This window comes from Oncorhynchus mykiss, chromosome 7, assembly GCF_057628025.1.
Source record: "Oncorhynchus mykiss isolate SJ-2025 chromosome 7, ASM5762802v1, whole genome shotgun sequence".
Classification (NCBI taxonomy): domain Eukaryota; kingdom Metazoa; phylum Chordata; class Actinopteri; order Salmoniformes; family Salmonidae; genus Oncorhynchus; species Oncorhynchus mykiss.
This window is the reverse complement of record NC_143028.1, coordinates 28081087-28101843: the sequence shown is the minus strand read 5'-3', so window position 1 is coordinate 28101843 and position 20757 is coordinate 28081087. Positions and strand designations below refer to the sequence as shown.

At 41.9% G+C, this 20757-nt stretch overlaps 1 protein-coding gene across 1 annotated transcript in view; it reads right to left on the bottom strand.

The window, feature by feature from the left end:
* Nucleotides 1–11319: 11319 nt before the first annotated feature.
* map1lc3a (microtubule-associated protein 1 light chain 3 alpha) overlaps nt 11320–20757 on the bottom strand; it is a 31328-nt gene continuing 21890 nt past the window's right edge. The window contains exon 4 of the mRNA XM_021609094.3: nt 11320–12935. Coding sequence (XP_021464769.1) covers nt 12773–12935 — 163 coding nt within the window. The 3' untranslated portion in view covers nt 11320–12772. The remainder of the gene's footprint in view (nt 12936–20757) is intronic.

Genomic DNA, 20757 nt, shown 5'->3' with positions numbered 1-20757 from the left:
TTGGAGTTAGAGCTACAGGATGCAAATTTCTGCCTCAAAAAGCTGACCTTTGCTTTCCTGACTGACTGTGTGTATTGGTTCCTGACTTCCCTGAACAGTTGCATATCGCGGGGACTATTCGATGCTATTGCAGTCCGCCACATGATGGTTTTGTGCTGGTCGAGGGCAGTCAGATCTGGAGTGAACCAAGGGCTATATCTGTTCTTAGTTCTGCATTTTTTGAACGGAGCATGCTTATCTAAGATGGTGAGGAAGTTACTTTTAAAGAATGACCAGTCATCCGCAACTGACGGGATGAGGTCAATATCCTTCCTTCCAGGTCGATTAGAAAGGCCTGCTCGCATAAGTGTTTTAGGGAGCGTTTGACAGTGATGAGGGGTGGTCGTTTGATTGCGGACCCGTAGCGGATACAGGCAATGAAGCAGTGATCGCTGAGATCCTGGTTGAAGACAGCGGAAGTGTATTTGGAGGGCCAGTTGGTCAGGATAACGTCAATGAGGGTGCCCTTGTTTACAGATTTAGGGTTGTACCTGGTGGGTTCCTTGATGATTTGTGTGAGATTGAGGGCATCTAGCTTAGATTGTAGGACTGCCGGGGTGTTAAGCATATCCCAGTTTAGGTCACCTAACAGAACAAACTCTGAAGCTAGATGGGGGGCGATCAATTCACAAATGGTGTCCAGGGCACAGTTGGGAGCTGAGGGGGGTCGATAGCAGGCGGCAACAGTGAGAGACTTATTTCTGGAGAGAGTAATTTTTAAAATTAGTAGTTCGAACTGTTTGGGTATGGACCTGGAAAGTATGACATTACTTTGCAGGCTATCTCTGCAGTAGACTGCAACTCCTCCCCCTTTGGCAGTTCTATCTTGACGGAAAATGTTATAGTTGGGTATAGAAATCTCAGAATTTTTGGTGGCCTTCCTAAGCCAGGATTCAGACACGGCAAGGACATCAGGGTTGGCAGAGTGTGCTAAAGCAGTGAGTAAAACAAACTTAGGGAGGAGGCTTCTGATGTTGACATGCATGAAACCAAGGCTTTTTCGATCACAGAAGTCAACAAATGAGGGTGCCTGGGGACATGCGGGGCCTGGGTTTACCTCCACATCACCCGTGGAACAGAGGAGGAGTAGTATGAGGGTGCGGCTAAAGGCTATCAAAACTGGTCGCCTAGAGCGTTGGGGATAAAGAATAAAAGGAGCAGATTTTTGGGCATGGTAGAATATATTCAGGGCATAATGCGCAGACAGGGGTATGGTGGGGTGCGGGTACAGCGGAGGTAAGCCCAGGCACTGGGTGATGATAAGAGAGGTTGTATCCCTGGACATGCTGGTTGTAATGGGTGAGGTCACCGCATGTGTGGGAGATGGGACAAAGGAGGTATCAGAGGTATGAAGAGTGGAACTAGGGGCTCCATTGTAAACTAAAACAATGATAACTAACCTGAACAAAAGTATACAAGGCATATTGACATTCGAGAGAGACATACAGCGAGGCATAAAGTAATCGCAGGTGTTGATTGGGAGAGCTAGCTAAAACAACAGGTGAGACAACAACAGCTAATCAGCTAACACAACAACAGCAGGTAAAATGGCGATGACTAGGCAGAGAGGGTCACAAATGAGCAACACAAACATTGGCACAGTCACACACTTATGATAACATACTCACTTTACATGCACATGGATTTAGGAATGTAGTGGTGGAGTAGGGGCCTGAGGGCACACAGTGTATTGTGAAATTTATGAAGGTCTTGTACTGTTTTAAAATTGTATAAACTGCCTTATCTTTGCTGGACCTCAGGAAGAGTAGCTGCTGCTTTGGCAGCAACTAATGGGGATCCATAATAAATACAAATCAACTGATCAATGCATCCTGCACGCTATTAATAAAGTGGTAACACAACCATTCAATGCTTTCAGGGTGTGTTCATTGTTATAGTGACAACTGCAAATCATATTTAAATGTAGAAATTCAACAGCAAACGCTATTTGGCCTGCACATCTTTTACAGCATGTCATTGCTTGCCTCGTTGCTCATGTGGTATGCAAGTGATATCCAATTTTCTAATGGTTGTCAAATCCTTTGGATCACCTTTTTCACTGTGCTCATCTGTCTGACCTGTGCAACTATTTACAATGCATCAGTGCAACCATTATAATAACCAGCCAAAGTGATCACACCAACAGCACTTTCAACTTTCACAGATAGTTAATTTGGTGTATGCTGTAGGCCTGTTTTACATAAATACAGCAAGTAGCTAGAGCAAGGCCTAGTATAAAATACACTGCTCAAAAAAATAAAGGGAACACTTAAACAACACAATGTAACTCCAAGTCAATCACACTTCTGTCCACTTAGGAAGTAACACTGATTGACAATCAATTTCACATGCTGTTGTGCAAATGGAATAGACAACAGGTGGAAATTATAGGCAATTAGCAAGACACCCCCAATAAAGGAGTGGTTCTGCAGGTGGTAACCACAGTCCACTTCTCAGTTCCTATGCTTCCTGGCTGATGTTTTGGTCACTTTTGAATGCTGGCGGTGCTTTCACTCTAGTGGTAGCATGAGACGAAGTCTACAACCCACACAAGTGGCTCAGGTAGTGCAGCTCATCCAGGATGGCACATCAATGCGAGCTGTGGCAAGAAGGATTGCTGTGTCTGTCAGCGTAGTGTCCAGAGCATGGAGGCGCTACCAGGAGACAGGCCAGTACATCAGGAGAGCAACAACCCAGCAGCAGGACCGCTACCTCCGCCTTTGTGCAAGGAGGAGCACTGCCAGAGCCCTGCAAAATGACCTCCAGCAGGCCACAAATGTGCATGTGTCTGCTCAGACGGTCAGAAACAGACTCCATGAGGGTGGTATGAGGGTCCGACGTCCACAGGTGTGGGTTGTGCTTACAGCCCAACACCGTGCAGGACGTTTGGCATTTGCCAGAGAACACCAAGATTGGCAAATTCGCCACTGGCGCCCTGTGCTCTTCACAGATGAAATCAGGTTCACACTGAGCACGTGACAGACGTGACAGAGTCTGGAGACGCCGTGGAGAACGTTCTGCTGCCTGCAACATCCTCCAGCATGACCGGTTTGACGGTGGGTCAATCATGGTGTGGGGTGGCATTTCTTTGGGGGGCCCCACAGCCCTCCATGTGCTCGCCAGAGGTAGCCTGACTGCCATTAGGTACCGAGATGAGATCCTCAGACCCCTTGTGAGACCATATGCTGGTGCGGTTGGCCCTGGGTTCCTCCTAATGCAAGACAATGCTAGACCTAATGTGTGTCAGCAGTTCCTGCAAGAGGAAGGCATTGATGCTTTGGACTGGCCCGCCCATTCCCCAGACATGAATCCAATTGAGCACATCTGGGACATCTTGTCTCGCTCCATCCACCCAGGAGTTGGCGGATGCTTTAGTCCAGGTCTGGGAGGAGATCCCTCAGGAGACCACCCGCCACCTCATCAGGAGCATGCCTGGGCGTTGTGGGGAGGTCATATAGGCACGTGGAGGCCACACACACTACTGAGCCTCATTTTGACTTGTTTTAAGGACATTACATCAAAGTTGGATCAGCCTGTAGTGTGGTTTTCCACTTTAATTTTGAGTTTGACTCCAAATCCAGACCTCCATGGGTTGATAAATTTGATTTCCATTGATAATTTTTGTGTGATTTTGTTGTCAGCACATTCAACTATGTAACGAAAAAAGTATTTAATAAGAATATATCATTCAATCAGATCTAGGATGTGTTATTTTAGTGTTCCCTTAATTTTTTTGAGCAGTGTATATATACACACATATAAACATTCATATATAGACTTTTTCTTTTTAAATAGACCTTTTATTATACCCCGCAATCCCTACCACAGCTCCCCCAATTGGAGTAAATTGATAAACCATAACACTTGGGCTTCTACATAATATATACATTTTATGGACACAATCTATTTTGCAATAGTTATATTTTGTTTTTTAGTTCTGGGCTTCCTCTATTTCTGATGTCCATCCAGTTTGATTTCTATTAGTCATAGATTTGTAACTGCTATTTCACAAATGTTCTGAAACTATTTACATGTTACATGTTTAACATTTGTTATTACTCCCACCCTTCAGCTCCATTCAACCCCTCCCATCTATCTCTTAACACCATCCATATTGGATTTTGATTTGCCATATATTTTTCAACTGTGCTGTGATGCTTCACAAAAGTACTGAACCTTTCAATTCTCAGTTTCTACAGATTGTAAATCATTTTTGGTAAAATGATTGTTATATTATTGATAAATATGCTAACTTTGGAGAAGGCGACAGGAAAACTTAAACACAAAACAGAATTCAACATATTCAAGCTTTATATTTTGAAGCTTGTTGAATGGGAATGTAAACTCATACGTACAAATGCCATCATCAAAACAATTGTATGGTAGTAAATTGATCATGACTTTTCAAATCACCCAGTATTGGTAAATGTTGCAATTCTTCAGCCATTCCTGGACCTGTGACAAAAACAAGCTACATATGGACAGTACTAAAATAAATGATCTAATGACTCTGACTCCTTGCAGCAAAATCTGCAGAGCTGGGAAGATTGTATCCCCATATAACATTCTATGCAAGAATTTTGTATAATAATTTAATTTGAAAAATTCTACGTTTTGAGTGTCAATTCATAAACGATCTTATGGAAAAGTGTTTGTTCAATTCTATGTGCCATGGAATCGGTACATCAAATCTGAAGCATATTCTTGATACCATTTGAAAGGAAACACTTTGAAGTTTGTGGAAATGTGAAATTAATGTAGGAGAATATAACACATTCGATCTGGTAAAAGATTATGGTCCATCATCTTTGAAATGCAAGAGAAAACTCCAAATGTAATATTCCGGGTTAGGCGCAATTTAGATTTTGGCCACTAAATGGAAGTATGTGTAAAGTTTTAGACAGAACCATTGCATTTCTGTCCAAAATGTGCCTAATTGGTTCATTAATAAAAAATAATTAAAAATTACAAATCTATTTAATCCCTTTTGAATTCAGGCTGTAACAACAAAATGTGGAATAAGTCGAGGTGTATGAATACGTTCTGGAGGCACTGTATTTATAGCCCTAATATTGAGCTAATGATTGGCCTAATATATGACTAATATTTAGCTTCTTACTTTGGCTACACATCTCCAGCGTCTCTCTTCCAGCTGTGCGCGATATACTATTCCTCTTCTCGGGAAATCCCAGGAAAAACTATAGGACATTTATTTTGATCTACTGTATATATATATATATATATATATATATATATATGCACAAGAGTCATTGGACAGTGACCATTTTTTTGTTATTTTGGTTCTGTACTCTAGCACAATGAGGGTGAAGTGCAGACTGTCAGCTTTAATTTGAGGGTATTTTCATACATATCGGATGAACCGTTTAGAAATGACAGCACCTTTTGTACATGGTCCCCCCATTTTAAGGTACTACCGGTATTTGTTGAATTGACTTCACAGATGTGTGTCGTTGGGCAGGTGTATTCATTTGTGTCGTTAGTGAATGCAGGAGAGCTGTTGATGAATAGTATTGATTCTAGACTTTGCTATTGCCTTTGGAGGTTGTTGTTGGGGTGTGACAACATGAGGAAGACAGCAGTGTTGATGCAAATTAAGCTGGCCGTCATAAGGCTCAGAAATGAAAATCAATCAATCAGGAACATTGCAAAAACCCTGGGTCAACAGTTTGGTTCATCATTAACAAGAAAAAAAACAACTGGTGAACTCAATGTCAAAAGACAGAGGAAGGCCACTGTAGTGGATGACCAGAGAATACTCTACACCAGCAGGACTACAGACGGTACACTACAAGATGCAAACCACTGATGAGCCTGAAGAACAGAAAGGCAAGATTAGTTTGCTAAAAAGCACCTAAAAGAGCCCCAAGAGTTCTGGAAAAAGTATTGTGGACAGATGAGACAAAGATTGACATGTACCAGAGTGATGGAAAGAGGAAAGTGTGGAGAAAAACAAGACATCCCCATGATCCAAAGCATACCACCTCATCTGTGAAACATGGTGGAGGGTTTTTTTTTTTTTTTAAAGAAACCCTTAAGAGACACCATGGAAAAATATTTAACAGGGATGAAAAGAAAGGCGGAGAGAGACGGAGATAATGAGACAAATGTAAGCCTCCCGGAAGCTAAGACGAGGAAATATGACGGAGCGTATGTAGCGCTTGGCTTCACTGTGACTACGGTGGGAGACGAGGAAAGACCGGTATGTTTACTGTGTCTAACAATGTTGGCAGAGGAAGCCAAATAAATTAAGGTGTCACTTAAAGAGAGAAACGTGCCCCAATCACGCTGATAAGCCGCTTGAGTTTTTTCAGCGAAAACGTGCCAACAATCGTCCCGCTTTGTGAATGTGGCGTACCAAAGCACTGTTTTTTTTATTTTTTTTATTTACCCCTTTTTCTCCCCAATTTCGTGGTATCCAATTGTTGTAGTAGCTACTATCTTGTCTCATCGCTACAACTCCCGTACGGGCTCGGGAGAGACGAAGGTTGAATGTCATGCGTCCTCCGATACACAACCCAACCAGCCGCACTGCTTCTTAACACAGCGCGCATCCAACCCGGAAGCCAGCCGCACCAATGTGTCGGAGGCTACACCGTGCACCTGGCAACCTTGGCTAGCGCGCACTGCGCCCGGACCGCCACAGGAGTCGTTGGTGCGCGATGAGACAAGGACATCCCTACCGACCAAGCACTCCCTAACCCGGACGACGCTAGGCTAATTGTGCGTCGCCCCACGGACCTCCTGGTCGCGGCCGGTTACGACAGAGCCTGGGCGCGAACCCAGGGACTCTGATGGCACAGCTGGCGCTGCAGTACAGCGTCCTTAACCACTGCGCCACCCGGGAGGCCACCAGCAAGCACTGTTAGCATCATATAAGGTGGCGTACCAAATTGCTCAGTGCAAAAAAAAACACTCCATAGCAGAGGAGCTGATACTGCCTGCAGCATTAGACATGGTCTCTGTCCTGCTGAATGATGCAAGTGCTGCAAAATAAAAACTATCCCTCCGTCCAATGACACTGTCGCCTGTCGTATAAATGACATTGCTAACAATCTTAAAGAACAGCTGGTAGACAAACTCAAAGACAAACGTTTTGCCTTACAGTTCGATGAAGCAACTGACAGCAACAAAGACTGTTTGTTTATCGCTTATGTACGTTTAGACATGACAACCTCCCTGTGTGAGGATCTACTTTTTTGTAAATATGTCAGACACAGAGCCACAGCTGAAGAGCTATTCAAAATGCTAGACTGCTTCCTGACTGAGAATTGTGGGAGAACTACATTGGTGTTTGCAGTGATGGTGCACAGACCATGGCAGGGATGAGAAAAGGACTTTGGGCACTCATCAAGAAGGCCTCACCTAATGCTGAGTGGACACACTGTGTTATACACAGAGAAGCACTGGCATCAAGGCACCAAAGACCAGACCACTAAAAACAAGAGTCTTCTCTGCTATCTGTGAGGAGATGGGAGCTGAACATCAAGCTGTGCAAGGTGGCTGTCACAAGGAAAAGTCTTGTCCTGAGTTTTTGAGCTCAGAGAGCAGATAAGAATGTTTTTGGAGCAGGAGCACAAGTGCCTGTGATGAGAACTTCCTGGCAAAACTGGCCTACCTGAGTGACATATTTGGAAAGCTAAATTAACTAAATCTACAGCTTCAAGGGAAAGATAAACACCTCCCTCAGGTCACAGACAAGATCAGCTCTTTCACTCGAAAGCTTGCAATGTGGGGCAGATGACTTGATGAAGGAAATACTGATTCATTCGAGAACCTGCATGAATTTGTTGACACTACTGACTATGATGCCACCTCAGTGATTCCATATATTATAAGGAGCATATTTCATCACTGATGGGATTCTTTAAAAAGTACTTCCATGAAAACAGTTCCCAATATGACTGGGTGAAAGATCCTTTCAATGCACCAGCTCCAACTGGTTTCAGCTCTGCAGAAGAGGACCAGTTCATTGATATAATGTCTGACTCCACATTGAGACTGAGGTTCACATCACAGACACTGAGTGAATTCTGGGTGAGTGTGGAGAGGCAGTATCCACTCTTAGGGCAGAGGGCCATGGGCATTCTTCTTCCTTTTGCCACATCTTATCTTTGTGAGACTGGCATCTCTGCAGATGCTGCACTGAAGACCAAGTACAGGTCCCAGCTAAACATTAAGCAGGAGCTGAGAGTTGCAGTATCATGCTTCAAACCCCGCTTCGAAAAACAGTGCTCTGCAAAACGTGCTCATTGTAGCCATTAATCCTGACTTCCTCATTTTGATTTTAAAAAAATCAGCACAAATTGTTTTATTCATTTTTGTTTTATAGGTCAAGGTGTTTCATATATTGTGCTCCTGAGTTAATGTTGCTGATCAATTTGAATTTATTATTATATTTTATTTTATTTTTTAGTATCAAATGGTCCAAAAAAAATTACAGTTTAAATAAGGATTTCATTTAAAAAAAATACATTTCAGGCAAATTAATGCACTTTAAGTATTTTCTGTTAGACTAAAAAACAATGTTATTAAAGTTTGTTGTAAGTTGATCTATATTTCTTTCTTTAATGTTAATAAGGATACAATGTTATGCAGAGGTGTACTTATAACAATTTTATAGACAAATTATACTATTTACAGTCGCGGCAGAGAGTTGGGGGGTGCGAAATGTTTACTTCTTCCTGGGGGGGGCGTAACAGAAAATAATTGAGAAGCACTGCCTTAAGACAATGACCCTAAACATACTGCTAGAGCAACGAAGGGGGAAAATCCTTGACTGGCCGAGTCAATCACCGGATCTGAATCTAATTGAACATGCATTTTACATGCTGAAGAGGAGATTAGTCCCCAAAACAAGCAGGAACTGAAGATGGCTGCAGTACAGGCCTGGCAGAGCATCACCAGTGAAGATACCCAGCGTCCGGTGATGTCGATACATTGCAGACTTCAAGAAGTCATTGCATGCAAAGGATATGCGACCAAATATTAACAATGATTACTTTATTCTACATTATGTTAAACTGTCCAAATGTTTTTTGATGCCCAAAAATGGGGGGGGGGGGGGGGGGGGGGGGAGAACTTGTAAAAAAGCTTCTATAATTTCGGTTCATCCGATATGTATGAAAATAACCTCAAATTAAAGCTGACAGTCTGCACTTCACCCTCATTGTATCCTTTCAAACTCAAAGTGCTATGTTACAGAACCAAAATAACACAAAAATGGTCACTGTCCAATGAATTATGGTGCTCACTGTGTATATATGCACACACATACAGTTGAAGTTGGAAGTTTACATACACTTAGGTTGGAGTCATTAAAACTCGTTTTTTAACCACTCCACAAAATCCTTGTTAACAATCCATAGTTTTGGAAAGTTGGTTATCTACTTTCTTATCTAAGTAATTTTTCCAACAATTGTTTACAGACAGATTATTTCACTTATAATTCAATGTATCACAATTCCAGTGGGTCAGAAGTTTACAAAGTTAACTGTGCCTTTAAACAGCTTGGAAAATTCCAGAATATGTCATGGCTTTAGAAGCTTTTGATAGGCTAATTGAAATAATTTGAGTCAATTGGAGGTGTACCTGTGGATGTATTTCAAGGCATACCTTCAAACCCAGTGCCTCTTTGCTTGATATCATTGGAAAATCAAAAGGAAAAAAATCGCGTACTATTGTTTTTTTACAGATGAACGTAATAACTTCACGTGTTTGGAAATTGCTCCCAAGGATGAACCTGACTTGTGGTCTACATTTGTTTGAGTAAAAAAAAATTGTTGACCACAAGTCTGGTTCATCCTTGGGAACAATTTCCAAACACGTGAAATTAAAACAATAGTACGCAATTATAAACACCATGGGACCACGCAACTGTCATACCGCTCTATATCCACAGTAAAGCGAGTCCTATAGCGACATAGCCTGAAAGGCCGCTCACATGGAAGAATTCACTGCTCCAAAACCGCCATAAAAAGGCCAGACTACGGTTTGCAACTGCACATAGGGACAAAGATCATACTTTTGGAGAAATGTCCTCTGGTCTGATGAAACAAAAATATATAATGACCATCATTATGTTTGGAGGAAAAGGGGGGGGGGGCTTGCAAGCCGAAGAACGCCATCCCAACCGTGAAGCAGCATCATGTTGCGGGGGTGCTTTGCTGCAGGAGGGGCTGGTACACTTCACAAAATAGATGGCATCTTGAGGGAGGACAATTATGTGGATATACTGAAGCAACATCTCAAGACATCAGTCAGGAAGTTAAAGCTTTGTTGCAAATGGGTCTTCCAAATGGACAATGATCCAAAGTTGTAGCAAAATGGCAACAAAGTCAAGGTATTGGAGTGGCCGTCACAAAGCCCTGACCTTAATCCTATAGAAAATGTGGGCAGACCTTAAAAAGCGTGCAGCATAAGCTCTCTACACAATTTCAAAACAGCTGGGTTAGCCATATTTATGGATCTGAAGTATTAGCACTGGACAAGCTTACCACAGTGGGCTTCCCCGGAGCTAACAGTGGATTTCAACTTTATGGTCACAAGATTAGGCTGGTAACATGGTTATCTGTAGAAGTATGATGACGCTATGAAATAATTACCTGAACACTTAAGCACCTTCCTAATATTGAGTTGCACCCCCTTTCCCCCCCGAACAGCCTCAATTCGTCATGGTATGGACTCTACATAGGTATAGCTAGCAGCCCATGTTGACGCCAATGCTTCCACAGTTGTGTCAAGTTGGCTGGATGTCCTTTTGGGTGGTGGACAATTCTTGATAAACACAGGAAACTGTTGAGTGTGAAAAACCCAGCAGCGGTGCAGTTCTTGACACAAACCAGCGTGTCTGGCACTTACTACCATACCCTGTTCAAAGGCTCTTTTGTCTTGCCCATTCACCCTCTGAATGGCACACATACACGATCCATTCCTCAATTGTCTCGAGGCTTGAAAATAATTATTTAACCCTTCATCTACACTGATTGAAGTCGATTTAACAAGTGACATCAATAAGGGATCATTGCTTTCACCTGGTCAGTCCCATGGAAAGAGCAGGTGTTCCTAATGGTTTGTGCACGCATTGTATGTACCTTGCTACCTATACATGTAGCACAATCCTTAACACCAAGCAATTGGTGAGTATACACATATGGGATTTAAAGAGTATTACACTTAAAATAAAATAAGACACTCACTGTACAGCAAAGAGATACACCAATACATTCTTGGCAATAATAGTGAATGTCCATATAAAAGAAAGAAAGTATATCCATCAGAATTTATTTTCCACAAGTATAAACACAAAATAAACAATTATTTTGACTGACTGCTCACACCATACAATCCGCCCGTTGTGATGGTGCTGCTTTTATGCAAATGTATATATCTGCCCAGATTATCAGTAATATGAAGGCTGTTATTGCTTGCCCCTAATTTGTACTCAACATTGACACTGGTTTACCACTACTAGAACCATGAATTTAAATGTCAAATTGCTTCATTAGCGAATGCTTAAAATTAATTTGAAGCAATGCTATACTCCTAGAATTAGTTACAATTGAGGAATTTAAATAAACAAAACTTCAGTATTTTATGGTTTATACACACAATTGTTAACATACATTTTCAGTTTTTGGTTTGGAAACAGTTCTAAAAATAAATGTTTTAATACAATAAGTGTATCTATTGCCAAAATCAATACAAAAAAAAACATGAAAGGTATGTAGTGCATCACAAACCCATAGTTTCAAAAGTCATTTTACCAAAGGCATACGTACAGAACAGTGTTCTAAAGGAGAGAATATCAGATACAAAATAATCAAAATGTGTTAGTCATTTATTTCTTTTCAATACTGAGTCTTATTATAATAGTATAAATGTATATGTGCAAAGAAGCGTATTTATTTCTACATTATACATCTGTTTCCACTACTCAATTCTAAGTACTAGCTTATATCACAACACACATACCCACCACTACCTGTTATGACTGTACGGATGGTCATCTTGCGCATGAAACCAGTCAACTGCTAAAGACAAACAAATTTGATTAATCTGATTGATTATTAAACAGTACTTAAATTGAGGGAGAGGGGAGAACAACCTAAAATACCCAATGCTCTAGCAGATTTAGGTACAGGGATATTGATGGCTTAGCCTATGGTAGAGCAATTGCATGTCTTGTTGCGTAGTTAATTCACTTGCACTTTTGGCAGACTTGTGCCAGAAAGGTAAGCTGTGTCAATATTGGGGAAACTCAAGACAAGATTAATAACCATTGGTTTAGGCAATAGCACCTATGACCACGTAAGTAAAAAGGTGTTACAACACCTATATAAAAAAAAAATAAAACACTAACAGTGTTCTACTCTATCTGAAAAACCAGGTCCCAGTTGGAGATAAAATAATGAACTATAAAATCAAAACCAATGGGCCAAAAACACTAGCCTATGACTAAAGGAAAAAAAAGACTCCTAATAGAAATGTACTTCCAACGAATAAGGGGGTGGGGGGAAGAGGGAGGGGGCTGTTGCACATAGCGTTCCTGTTTACTTACTAGTGTCATGAAAAGACATGGTGGTGTCTGTTTAATTATCCTTAAGGGAACTCAATCATCCGGGGGGGCAAAATAGAAACACACACAGCTGGCCTCTCTCTGTACCCCTGTGCCTCCTATCTCACCTCATCTCTTTGACCAGACTTCCCTCACTCCCTAGTATCCAAAAGTCTCCTGAGAGGCGTAAACCATGTAGAGAAACCCGTCCTCGTCGTGCTCCTGCTCGTAGATCTCGGAGATGGGCGTGGAGACGCTCACCATGCTGTGCTGGTTGACCAGGAGGAAGAAGGCCTGCGTGGGGTTGAGCTGCAGCCGGCGCCTGGAAGGGAATGGGTATACAGGGGGTCAGGGCTGGTCACTACAATCATTAGGGCACACTGTAGTAAAATTAAAACAAGCAGTTATTTGGCGAGTCCAGGTAGTCCTTCCCTGCTTCAGTCCATTTGGTGCCTAATGGATATGACCCATCTTTTTTAGCTTGAACCACCTAGAGGTGTTGCATGGTTTGTGTATTCGGACTACAGGCAAGCATTTCATGCAAGCAAGTTTAAAATCCACACACTGCATTACTATAATTGGCATCAGATTGAATGTCTACCTTCAAGGGGCAGGTCATAGAACAGGCATCGCTTTATTGAGGATTCAACAATTAGCAATGGATGCACAGAATTAAATAATGGTACTTGCTTGGTGACACTGTTAGCCGTGATTGTTAGTTTGTGTAACAGACTGAACAAAGGAGGTGGGACCAAGTCACTATTATTCGAGACACAAGAAAGTTAAGTCACAAGGTTCGAGTCTCAAGTAGAACAGGTTGAGTCTTGAGTCAAGTCGTGAAAAAAAAAAAAAAAATTATACATACAATGACTTGTTCAACTACAAATCTGTCTATTGAGGCTCCCAGACATACCTTTTCATTATTTTGTCTACAACACATTTTGATTATGTAAATTGTTAAATAAGGACCTTGTAGCAATTGTAACAGGCATGAAATCAGCACAAAGCAAGGCAAGTTGATGTGCTCAGAGTGTAGATTTATTTACAGGTCTTGGTGACCCAATGGTGAAAGTGCCATATACAAAATATACAATCATGGCCAAAGGTTTTGAGAATGACAAATATTTATTTCCACAAAGTTTGCTGCTTCAGTGTCTTTAGATATTTGTCATATATTACTATGGAATACTGAAGTAGAATTAAACATTTCATAAGTGTCAAAGGCTTTTATTGACAATTACATGAAGTTGATGCAAAGAGTCAATATTTGCAGTGTTGACCCTTCTTTTTCAAGACCTCTGCAATCCGCCCGGGCATGCTGTCAATTCACTTCTGGGCCACATCCTGACTGATGGAAGCCCATTCTTGCATAATCAATGCTTGGAGTTTGTCAGAATTTGTGGGTTGTTTGTTTGTCCAGCCGCCTCTTGAGGATTAACCACAAATTCTCAATGAGATTAAAGTCTGGGGAGTTTCCTGGCCATGGACCTAAAATATTGATGTTTTGTTCCCCGAGCCACTTAGTTATCACTTTTGCCTTATGGCAAGGTGCTCCATCATGCTGGAAAAGGCATTGTTCGTCACCAAACTGTTCCTGGATGGTTGGGAGAAGTTGCTCTCAAGAGGATGTGTTTGGTACTATTCTTTATTCATGGCTGTGTTCTTAAGCAAAACTGTGAGTGAGCCAACTCCCTTGGCTGAGAAGCAACCCCACACATGAATGGTCTCACGATGCTTTACTGTTGGCATGACACAGGACTGATGGTAGCGCTCACCTTGTCTTCTCTGGACAAGCTTTTTTTCCCGGATGCCTCAAACAATCGGAAAGGGATTCATCAGAGAAAATGACTTTACCCCAGTCCTCAGCAGTCCAATCCCTGTACCTTTTGCAGAATATCAGTCTGTCCCTGATGTTTTTCCTTCCCTTCTTGGACACCAGGCCATGCTCCAAAACTCTTCGCCTCACTGTGCATGCAGATGCACTCACACCTGCCTGCAGCCATTTCTGAGCAAGCTCTGTACTGGTGGTGCCCCGATCCCACAGCGGAATCAACTTTAGGAGACGGTCCTGGCGCTTGCTGGACTTTCTTGGGCACCCTGAAGCCTTCTTCACAATTGAACTGCTCTCCTTGAAGTTGTTGATCCGATAAATGGTTGATTTAGGTGCAATCTTACTGGCAGCAATATCCTTGCATGTGAAGCCCTTTTTGTGCAAAGCAATGATGACGGCACATTGTTCCTTCTAGGTAACCATGGTTGACAGAGGAAGAACATTGATTCCAAGCACCACCCTCCCATTGAAGCTTCCAGTCTGTTATTTGAACTCAATCAGCATGACAGAGTAATCTCCAGCCTTGTCCTCGTCAACACTCACACCTGTGTTAACGAGAGAATCACTGACATGATATCAGCTGGTCCTTTTGTGGCAGGGCTGAAATGCAGTGGAAATGTCTTTTGGGGATTCAGTTCATTTGCATGGCAAAGAGGGACTTTGCAATTAATTCCAATTCATCTGGTCACTCTTCATAACATTCTGGAGTATATACACAAATTGCCATCATACAAACTGAGGCAGCAGACTTTGAAAATTAATATTTGTGTCATTCTCAAAACTTTTGGCCACAACTGTACACAGGCAATCACCTAAAAATAAATAGACTATCAGGCTTAAAATTGATAGTTCAACCAAATTACAAAATAATTCCTTACAGTGTAAGGAAACTATGGACAAGGTATGACAGCAATCTATGCTTTGGTTTTGTTTCCCTGGGACTGTTTACACATGCTAATGTTTTAGCATTTGTGGCACAGATCCCATTCAAGTCATGGGACTGATATTTTTCACACATCATGTTCAAATCATCTATAAGTGACAGATTCCCAATCAATTTGAGATCCTTTGATGATTTGTGCATGATGAGCAAAAAATGCAAATATCGGTCCCATTACTTGAATGGGATTTGTGCCACAAATGCTAAAACATTAGCATGCAGAAACAATGCCATGGAAATTAAACCAAAGCATGAATTGCTGTCATACATTGTCCATAGACTGGAAACCAATATGTCCTTTTTAATCTGGGTGAACTATCCCTGTAACCTGTCCTATCGGAACAGAAACAGGTAGAGGGCAAAACTGCACAGCCTCCCCTTGAAAAACCAAATCAGTCTAATAGGAGTTCAAATAGGTACATGTAAGCACTTGGCCCCTCCCAGGACCATACAATTACCAAATTGGTCATTACAACCAATTTCACATCCATCGGTACATTCGTCTGAAATCAGGCTTAATGATTCTTATTCAATGTACTGACACCAAAGCGTGGTGTCCAGGCCACGAAGCCTATTTCTTTGTGAACAGAGGCACGCGCACTCCTATTATGCAACCAGAATGACAGACATAGAAGAGACACACGGAACTCCGACATAACCTGGTAAATATGAACTAAGTAAACCATACATTGAATGAAATAAAACGGAAACAGAAAAAAGGTGTTGCAATAAAAGGTTTAGGAATTAAATGAAACACTAGCAAATATTGTTGGATTAGATGGAATATAGATTCACCACATATGCATTTACACGTGTGAAATCAACAGCAAACATTTCAACAAGAGAACAAAGCACTCTCCACGGGTGGGAGTTTGGCAAGCGACATGCCTTTATGGCGCATCTTCGCCACAGTAATAATAATTACATAAGTAAATAAATTCATGATTATTTCAAGTAATTTTCACATACCAAAAGACCAGTAGGCATATGCTGGTAATTGTTGCTTGGTGTCCCATTGCTGGTGAGTTGACAAAGTAAATAGTTAATATTCTTGATCACCAAACCATTTTTGGAGCTGCATATTTATTTAATAATTATGGCAATCCGCTCTCCCTACAATGACGTTTGTGAGGCACCTGATCCTATAGCTGTACAGCAAATCAGCAATCTGTTCGCTAGCTCACCCGACCTGTGTTGAATGCCAGTTTGCTGGTCCAATCAAAGGGCCGAGTGTGCGTTTCACTAGCCAATCTGTTGGATGTTTTTTTTTGGAAGGGCGATGCTGCGGCTACGGTCTCTGGCTGCGTGGAGAGTAATCCATTGAGACTCTGTACCAGAAAATGAGTGACAACATGACAAAACCTTGGCCAGATAATTTCAAGTCATCAGTCTCATGTCAGTCCCGAGTTGAGGCGCCTAGTCTCAAGTCATCAAATTTGTGACTCGAGTCCACAACACTGCTAAAACAAATTGAATTATATTGAAACAAACTTGATTTTACTATATTGAACAAAAATATGAACGCAACATGTAACATGTTGGTCCCATGTTTCATGAGCTGAAATTTAAAAAAAGATTCCAGAAATGTTCCAAAAACTTCTCAAATGTTGTGCACAAGTTTGTTTACAGCCCTTTACTGAGCATTTTTCTTTTGGCAAAATAATCCATCCACCTGACAGGTGTGGCATAACAAGAAGCTGATTAAAACATCATGACCATTACACAAGTGAACCTTGTGCTGAGGACAATAAAAGGCCACTCTAAAATGAGCAACTGTCACACACAATCCCACAAATGTCTCAAGTTGAGGGAGCGTGCAATTGGCATGCTGACTGCAGGAATGTCCACCAGAGCTTTTGCGAGAGAATTGAATGTTAATTTCTCTACCAACATCGTTTTAGAGAATTTGGGAGTACGTCCAACCGGCCCATGTGTAACCATGCCACCCCAGGACCTCCACATCAGGCTTCTTCCCTTGTGGGATTGTCTGAGACCAGCTGTGTTCCAGTTCCCACAATCACTGAACACAAACGCAACATGAAACTATTTAAAATATTTTAGTGAGTTACAGTTCATATAAGAAAATCAGTCAATTTAAATAAATTCATTAGGCCCTAATCTAATCAGATATGAATATGTTGGCCACAGATACCTTTAAAAAAAATGTAGGGGTGTGGATCAGAAAACCAGTCAGTATCTGGGATGACCACTTCATGCAGCGCAACACATCTCCTTTGCATTTAATTTATCAGGCTGTTGATTGTGGCCTGTGGAATGTTGTCTCACTCCTCTTCAATGGCTGTGAAGTTGCTGGATAATGGCGGGAACTGGACTACGCAGTCATATACTTCGATCAAGAGCATCCTAATCATGCTCAATGGGTGACATGTCTGGTGAGTATGCAGGCCATGGAAGAACTAGGACATTTTCAGCTTCCAGGAATTGTGCACAGACCCTTGCGACATGGGGCCGTGCATTATGCTGAAACATGAGGTGATGGCGGCAGATGAATGTCACGCTCTCGGTATATTCAAATTACCATTAATAAAATGTAATTGTGTTTGTCCATAGCTTATGCCTGCCCATACCATAAGGGGCACCCTGTTCACAAAGTTGACATCAGCAAACCACTCGCACAAACGACGCCATACTGCCATCTGCCCGGTACAGTTGAAACCGGGATTCATCCGTGAAGAGCACACTTCTCCAGCGTACCAGTGGCCATTGAAGGTGAGCATACTTGCCCGGTTATGACCTCGAACTGCAGTCAGGCCAAGACCTTGGTGAGGACGGCGAACACGCAGATGAGCTTCCCTGAGACAGTTTGTGCAGAAATTATTCGGTTGTGCAAACCCACAGTTTCATCAGCTGTGTGGCTGGTCTCAGACGATCCCGTAGGTGAAGAAACCGGACGCGGAGGAGGTCCTGGGCAATGTTTTTTTTACATTGAGGCGGCTTATGGTAGAGAAATTAACAATACATTCTCTGGCAAAAGCTCTGCTGGACATTCTTGCAGTCAACATGCCAAATGCAGACTCTCAAAACATCTATGGCATTGTGTTGCGTGACCGTTTATTGTTCCCAGCACAAGATGCACCTGTGTAATAATGCTGTTTAATCAGCTTCTTGATATGCCATACCTGTCAGGTGGATGATTATCTTGGAAAATGAGAAATGCTCACAAACAGGGAGGTAAACAAATTTGTGCACAACATTTGCGATAAGCTTTTTGTGTGTATTTCAGCTCATGAAACATGGGACACTTTACATGTTGCGTTTATATTTTTGTTCACTGTATTTGGCATGCCTTAAAGCTGTCATCACATGTGCGCATCATACGGCTTTGTTAACAAACCATAAGATAACTCAAGTAGAACGTGGCAAAAGGATACTGGTAACTAACCCCTTTTCAGCGGTGTTGTGACTTTTAGCTGGCAAGCTACTTACCAGCATGCCGGTAAAAGCACACTGTTTTGACTAGATGCCATAGATATGCCATGCCATACACTATTTTCCGAAAAGCGAGGATATCCGACAGCAGTGGCTGCTTTTCATTTTGGGTGGACAGGCTGCATCGGAAATTACGATCATGTCATGAGTGTGCAGTAATTGTTAAGGACTGGGGGAGTCTTTCGGGATATTTTTTTTTTTTTAGAAAGGAGCTAAGCAGAGGCAAAATCCTACAGGAAAACCTGGTTCAGTCTTTTCCACCAGACACTAGGAGATGAATTCACCTTTAAGCAGGACAATAACCTAAAACACAAAGCCACATCTTTACTGGAGTTTGCTTACCAAGAAGACCGTGAATGTGGCAGAGTTACCATTTTGACTTTATTTATCTATTTATTTGAAATCTATTTCAAAATCTAAGGCAAGACCTGAGAATAGATTCCTAGCAATTATCAACCCATAATTTGACAGAGCTTGAAGAATTCTGACAATAATAAAAAGGGGCAAATATTGCACAATCCAGGTATGAAAAGCACTGAGATTTACCCAGAAAGACTCAGTAATCGCTACCAAAAGGTGTCTACATAGTGTTGACTCATTGGTATGAATACATATGTAAATTATATACAGTGGCTTGCAAAAGTATTCACCCCCCTTGGCATTATTCCTATTTTGTTGCCTTACAACCTGGAGTTAAATGTATTTTTTTTGTGGGGGGTTGTAACATGTGATTTACACCACATGCCTACCACTTTAAAAATGATTTTGCATCTTCACTGTGAAACAAACAAGATATAAGACAAAAAAACAGAAAACTTGAGCGTGCATAACTATTCCCCCCCCCAAAGTCATTACTTTGTAGAGCCACCTTTTGCAGCAATTACAGCTGCAAGTCTCTTGGGGTGTCTCTATAAGCTTGGCACATCTAGCCACTGCGATTTTTGCCCATTCTTCAAGGCAAAACTGCTCCAGCTCTTTCAAGTTGGATGGGTTCCGCTGGTGTACAGCAATCTTTAAATCATACCACAGATTCTCAATTGGATTGAGGTCTGGGCTTTGACAAGGCCATTCCAAGTTTCCCCTTAATCCACTCGAGTGTTGCTTTAGCAGTATGCTTAGGGTCATTGTCCTGCTAGAAGGTTAACCTCCATGAAAGACAAACAGGTTTCCCTCAAGAATATCCCTGTATTTAGCACCATCCATCATTCCTTCAATTCTGACCAGTTTCCAAGTCCTTGTCGATGAGAAACATCCCCACAGCATGATGCTGTCACCACCATGCCTCACTGTGGGGATGGTGTTCTCAGGGTAATGAGAGGTGTTGGGTTTGTGCCAGACATAACATTTTCCTTGATGGACAAAAAGCTACAATTTAGTCTCACCTGACCAGAGTACCTTCTTCCACATGCCTTTTGGTGAACACCAAACATGTTTGCTTATTTTTTTTCTTTAAGCAATGGCTTTTTTCTGGCCACTCTTCCGTAAAGCCCAGCTCTGTGGAGTGTACGGCTTAAAGTGGTCCTATGGACAGATATTCCCATCTCCGCTGTGGAGCTTTGCAACTCCTTCGGGGTTATCTTTGGTCTCTTTGTTGCCTCTCGGTTGCCTCTCGGTCCTCCTTGCCTGGTCTGTGAGTTTTGGTGGGCGGCCCGCTCTTGGCTGGTTTGTTGTGGTGCCATATTCTTTCCTTTTTTAAATAAAATGGATTTAACAGTGTTCCATGGGCTGTTCAAAGTTTCCAATCTTTATATAACCCAACCCTGATCTGTACTTCTCCTCAACTTTGTCCCTGACCTGTTTGGAGAGCTCCTTGGTCTTCATGGTGACCCTTGCTTAGTGGTGTTGCAGACTCTGGGACCTTTCAGAACAGGTGTATAGATATTCAGATCATGTAACACTTAAATAAAGTCCACCTGTGTGTAA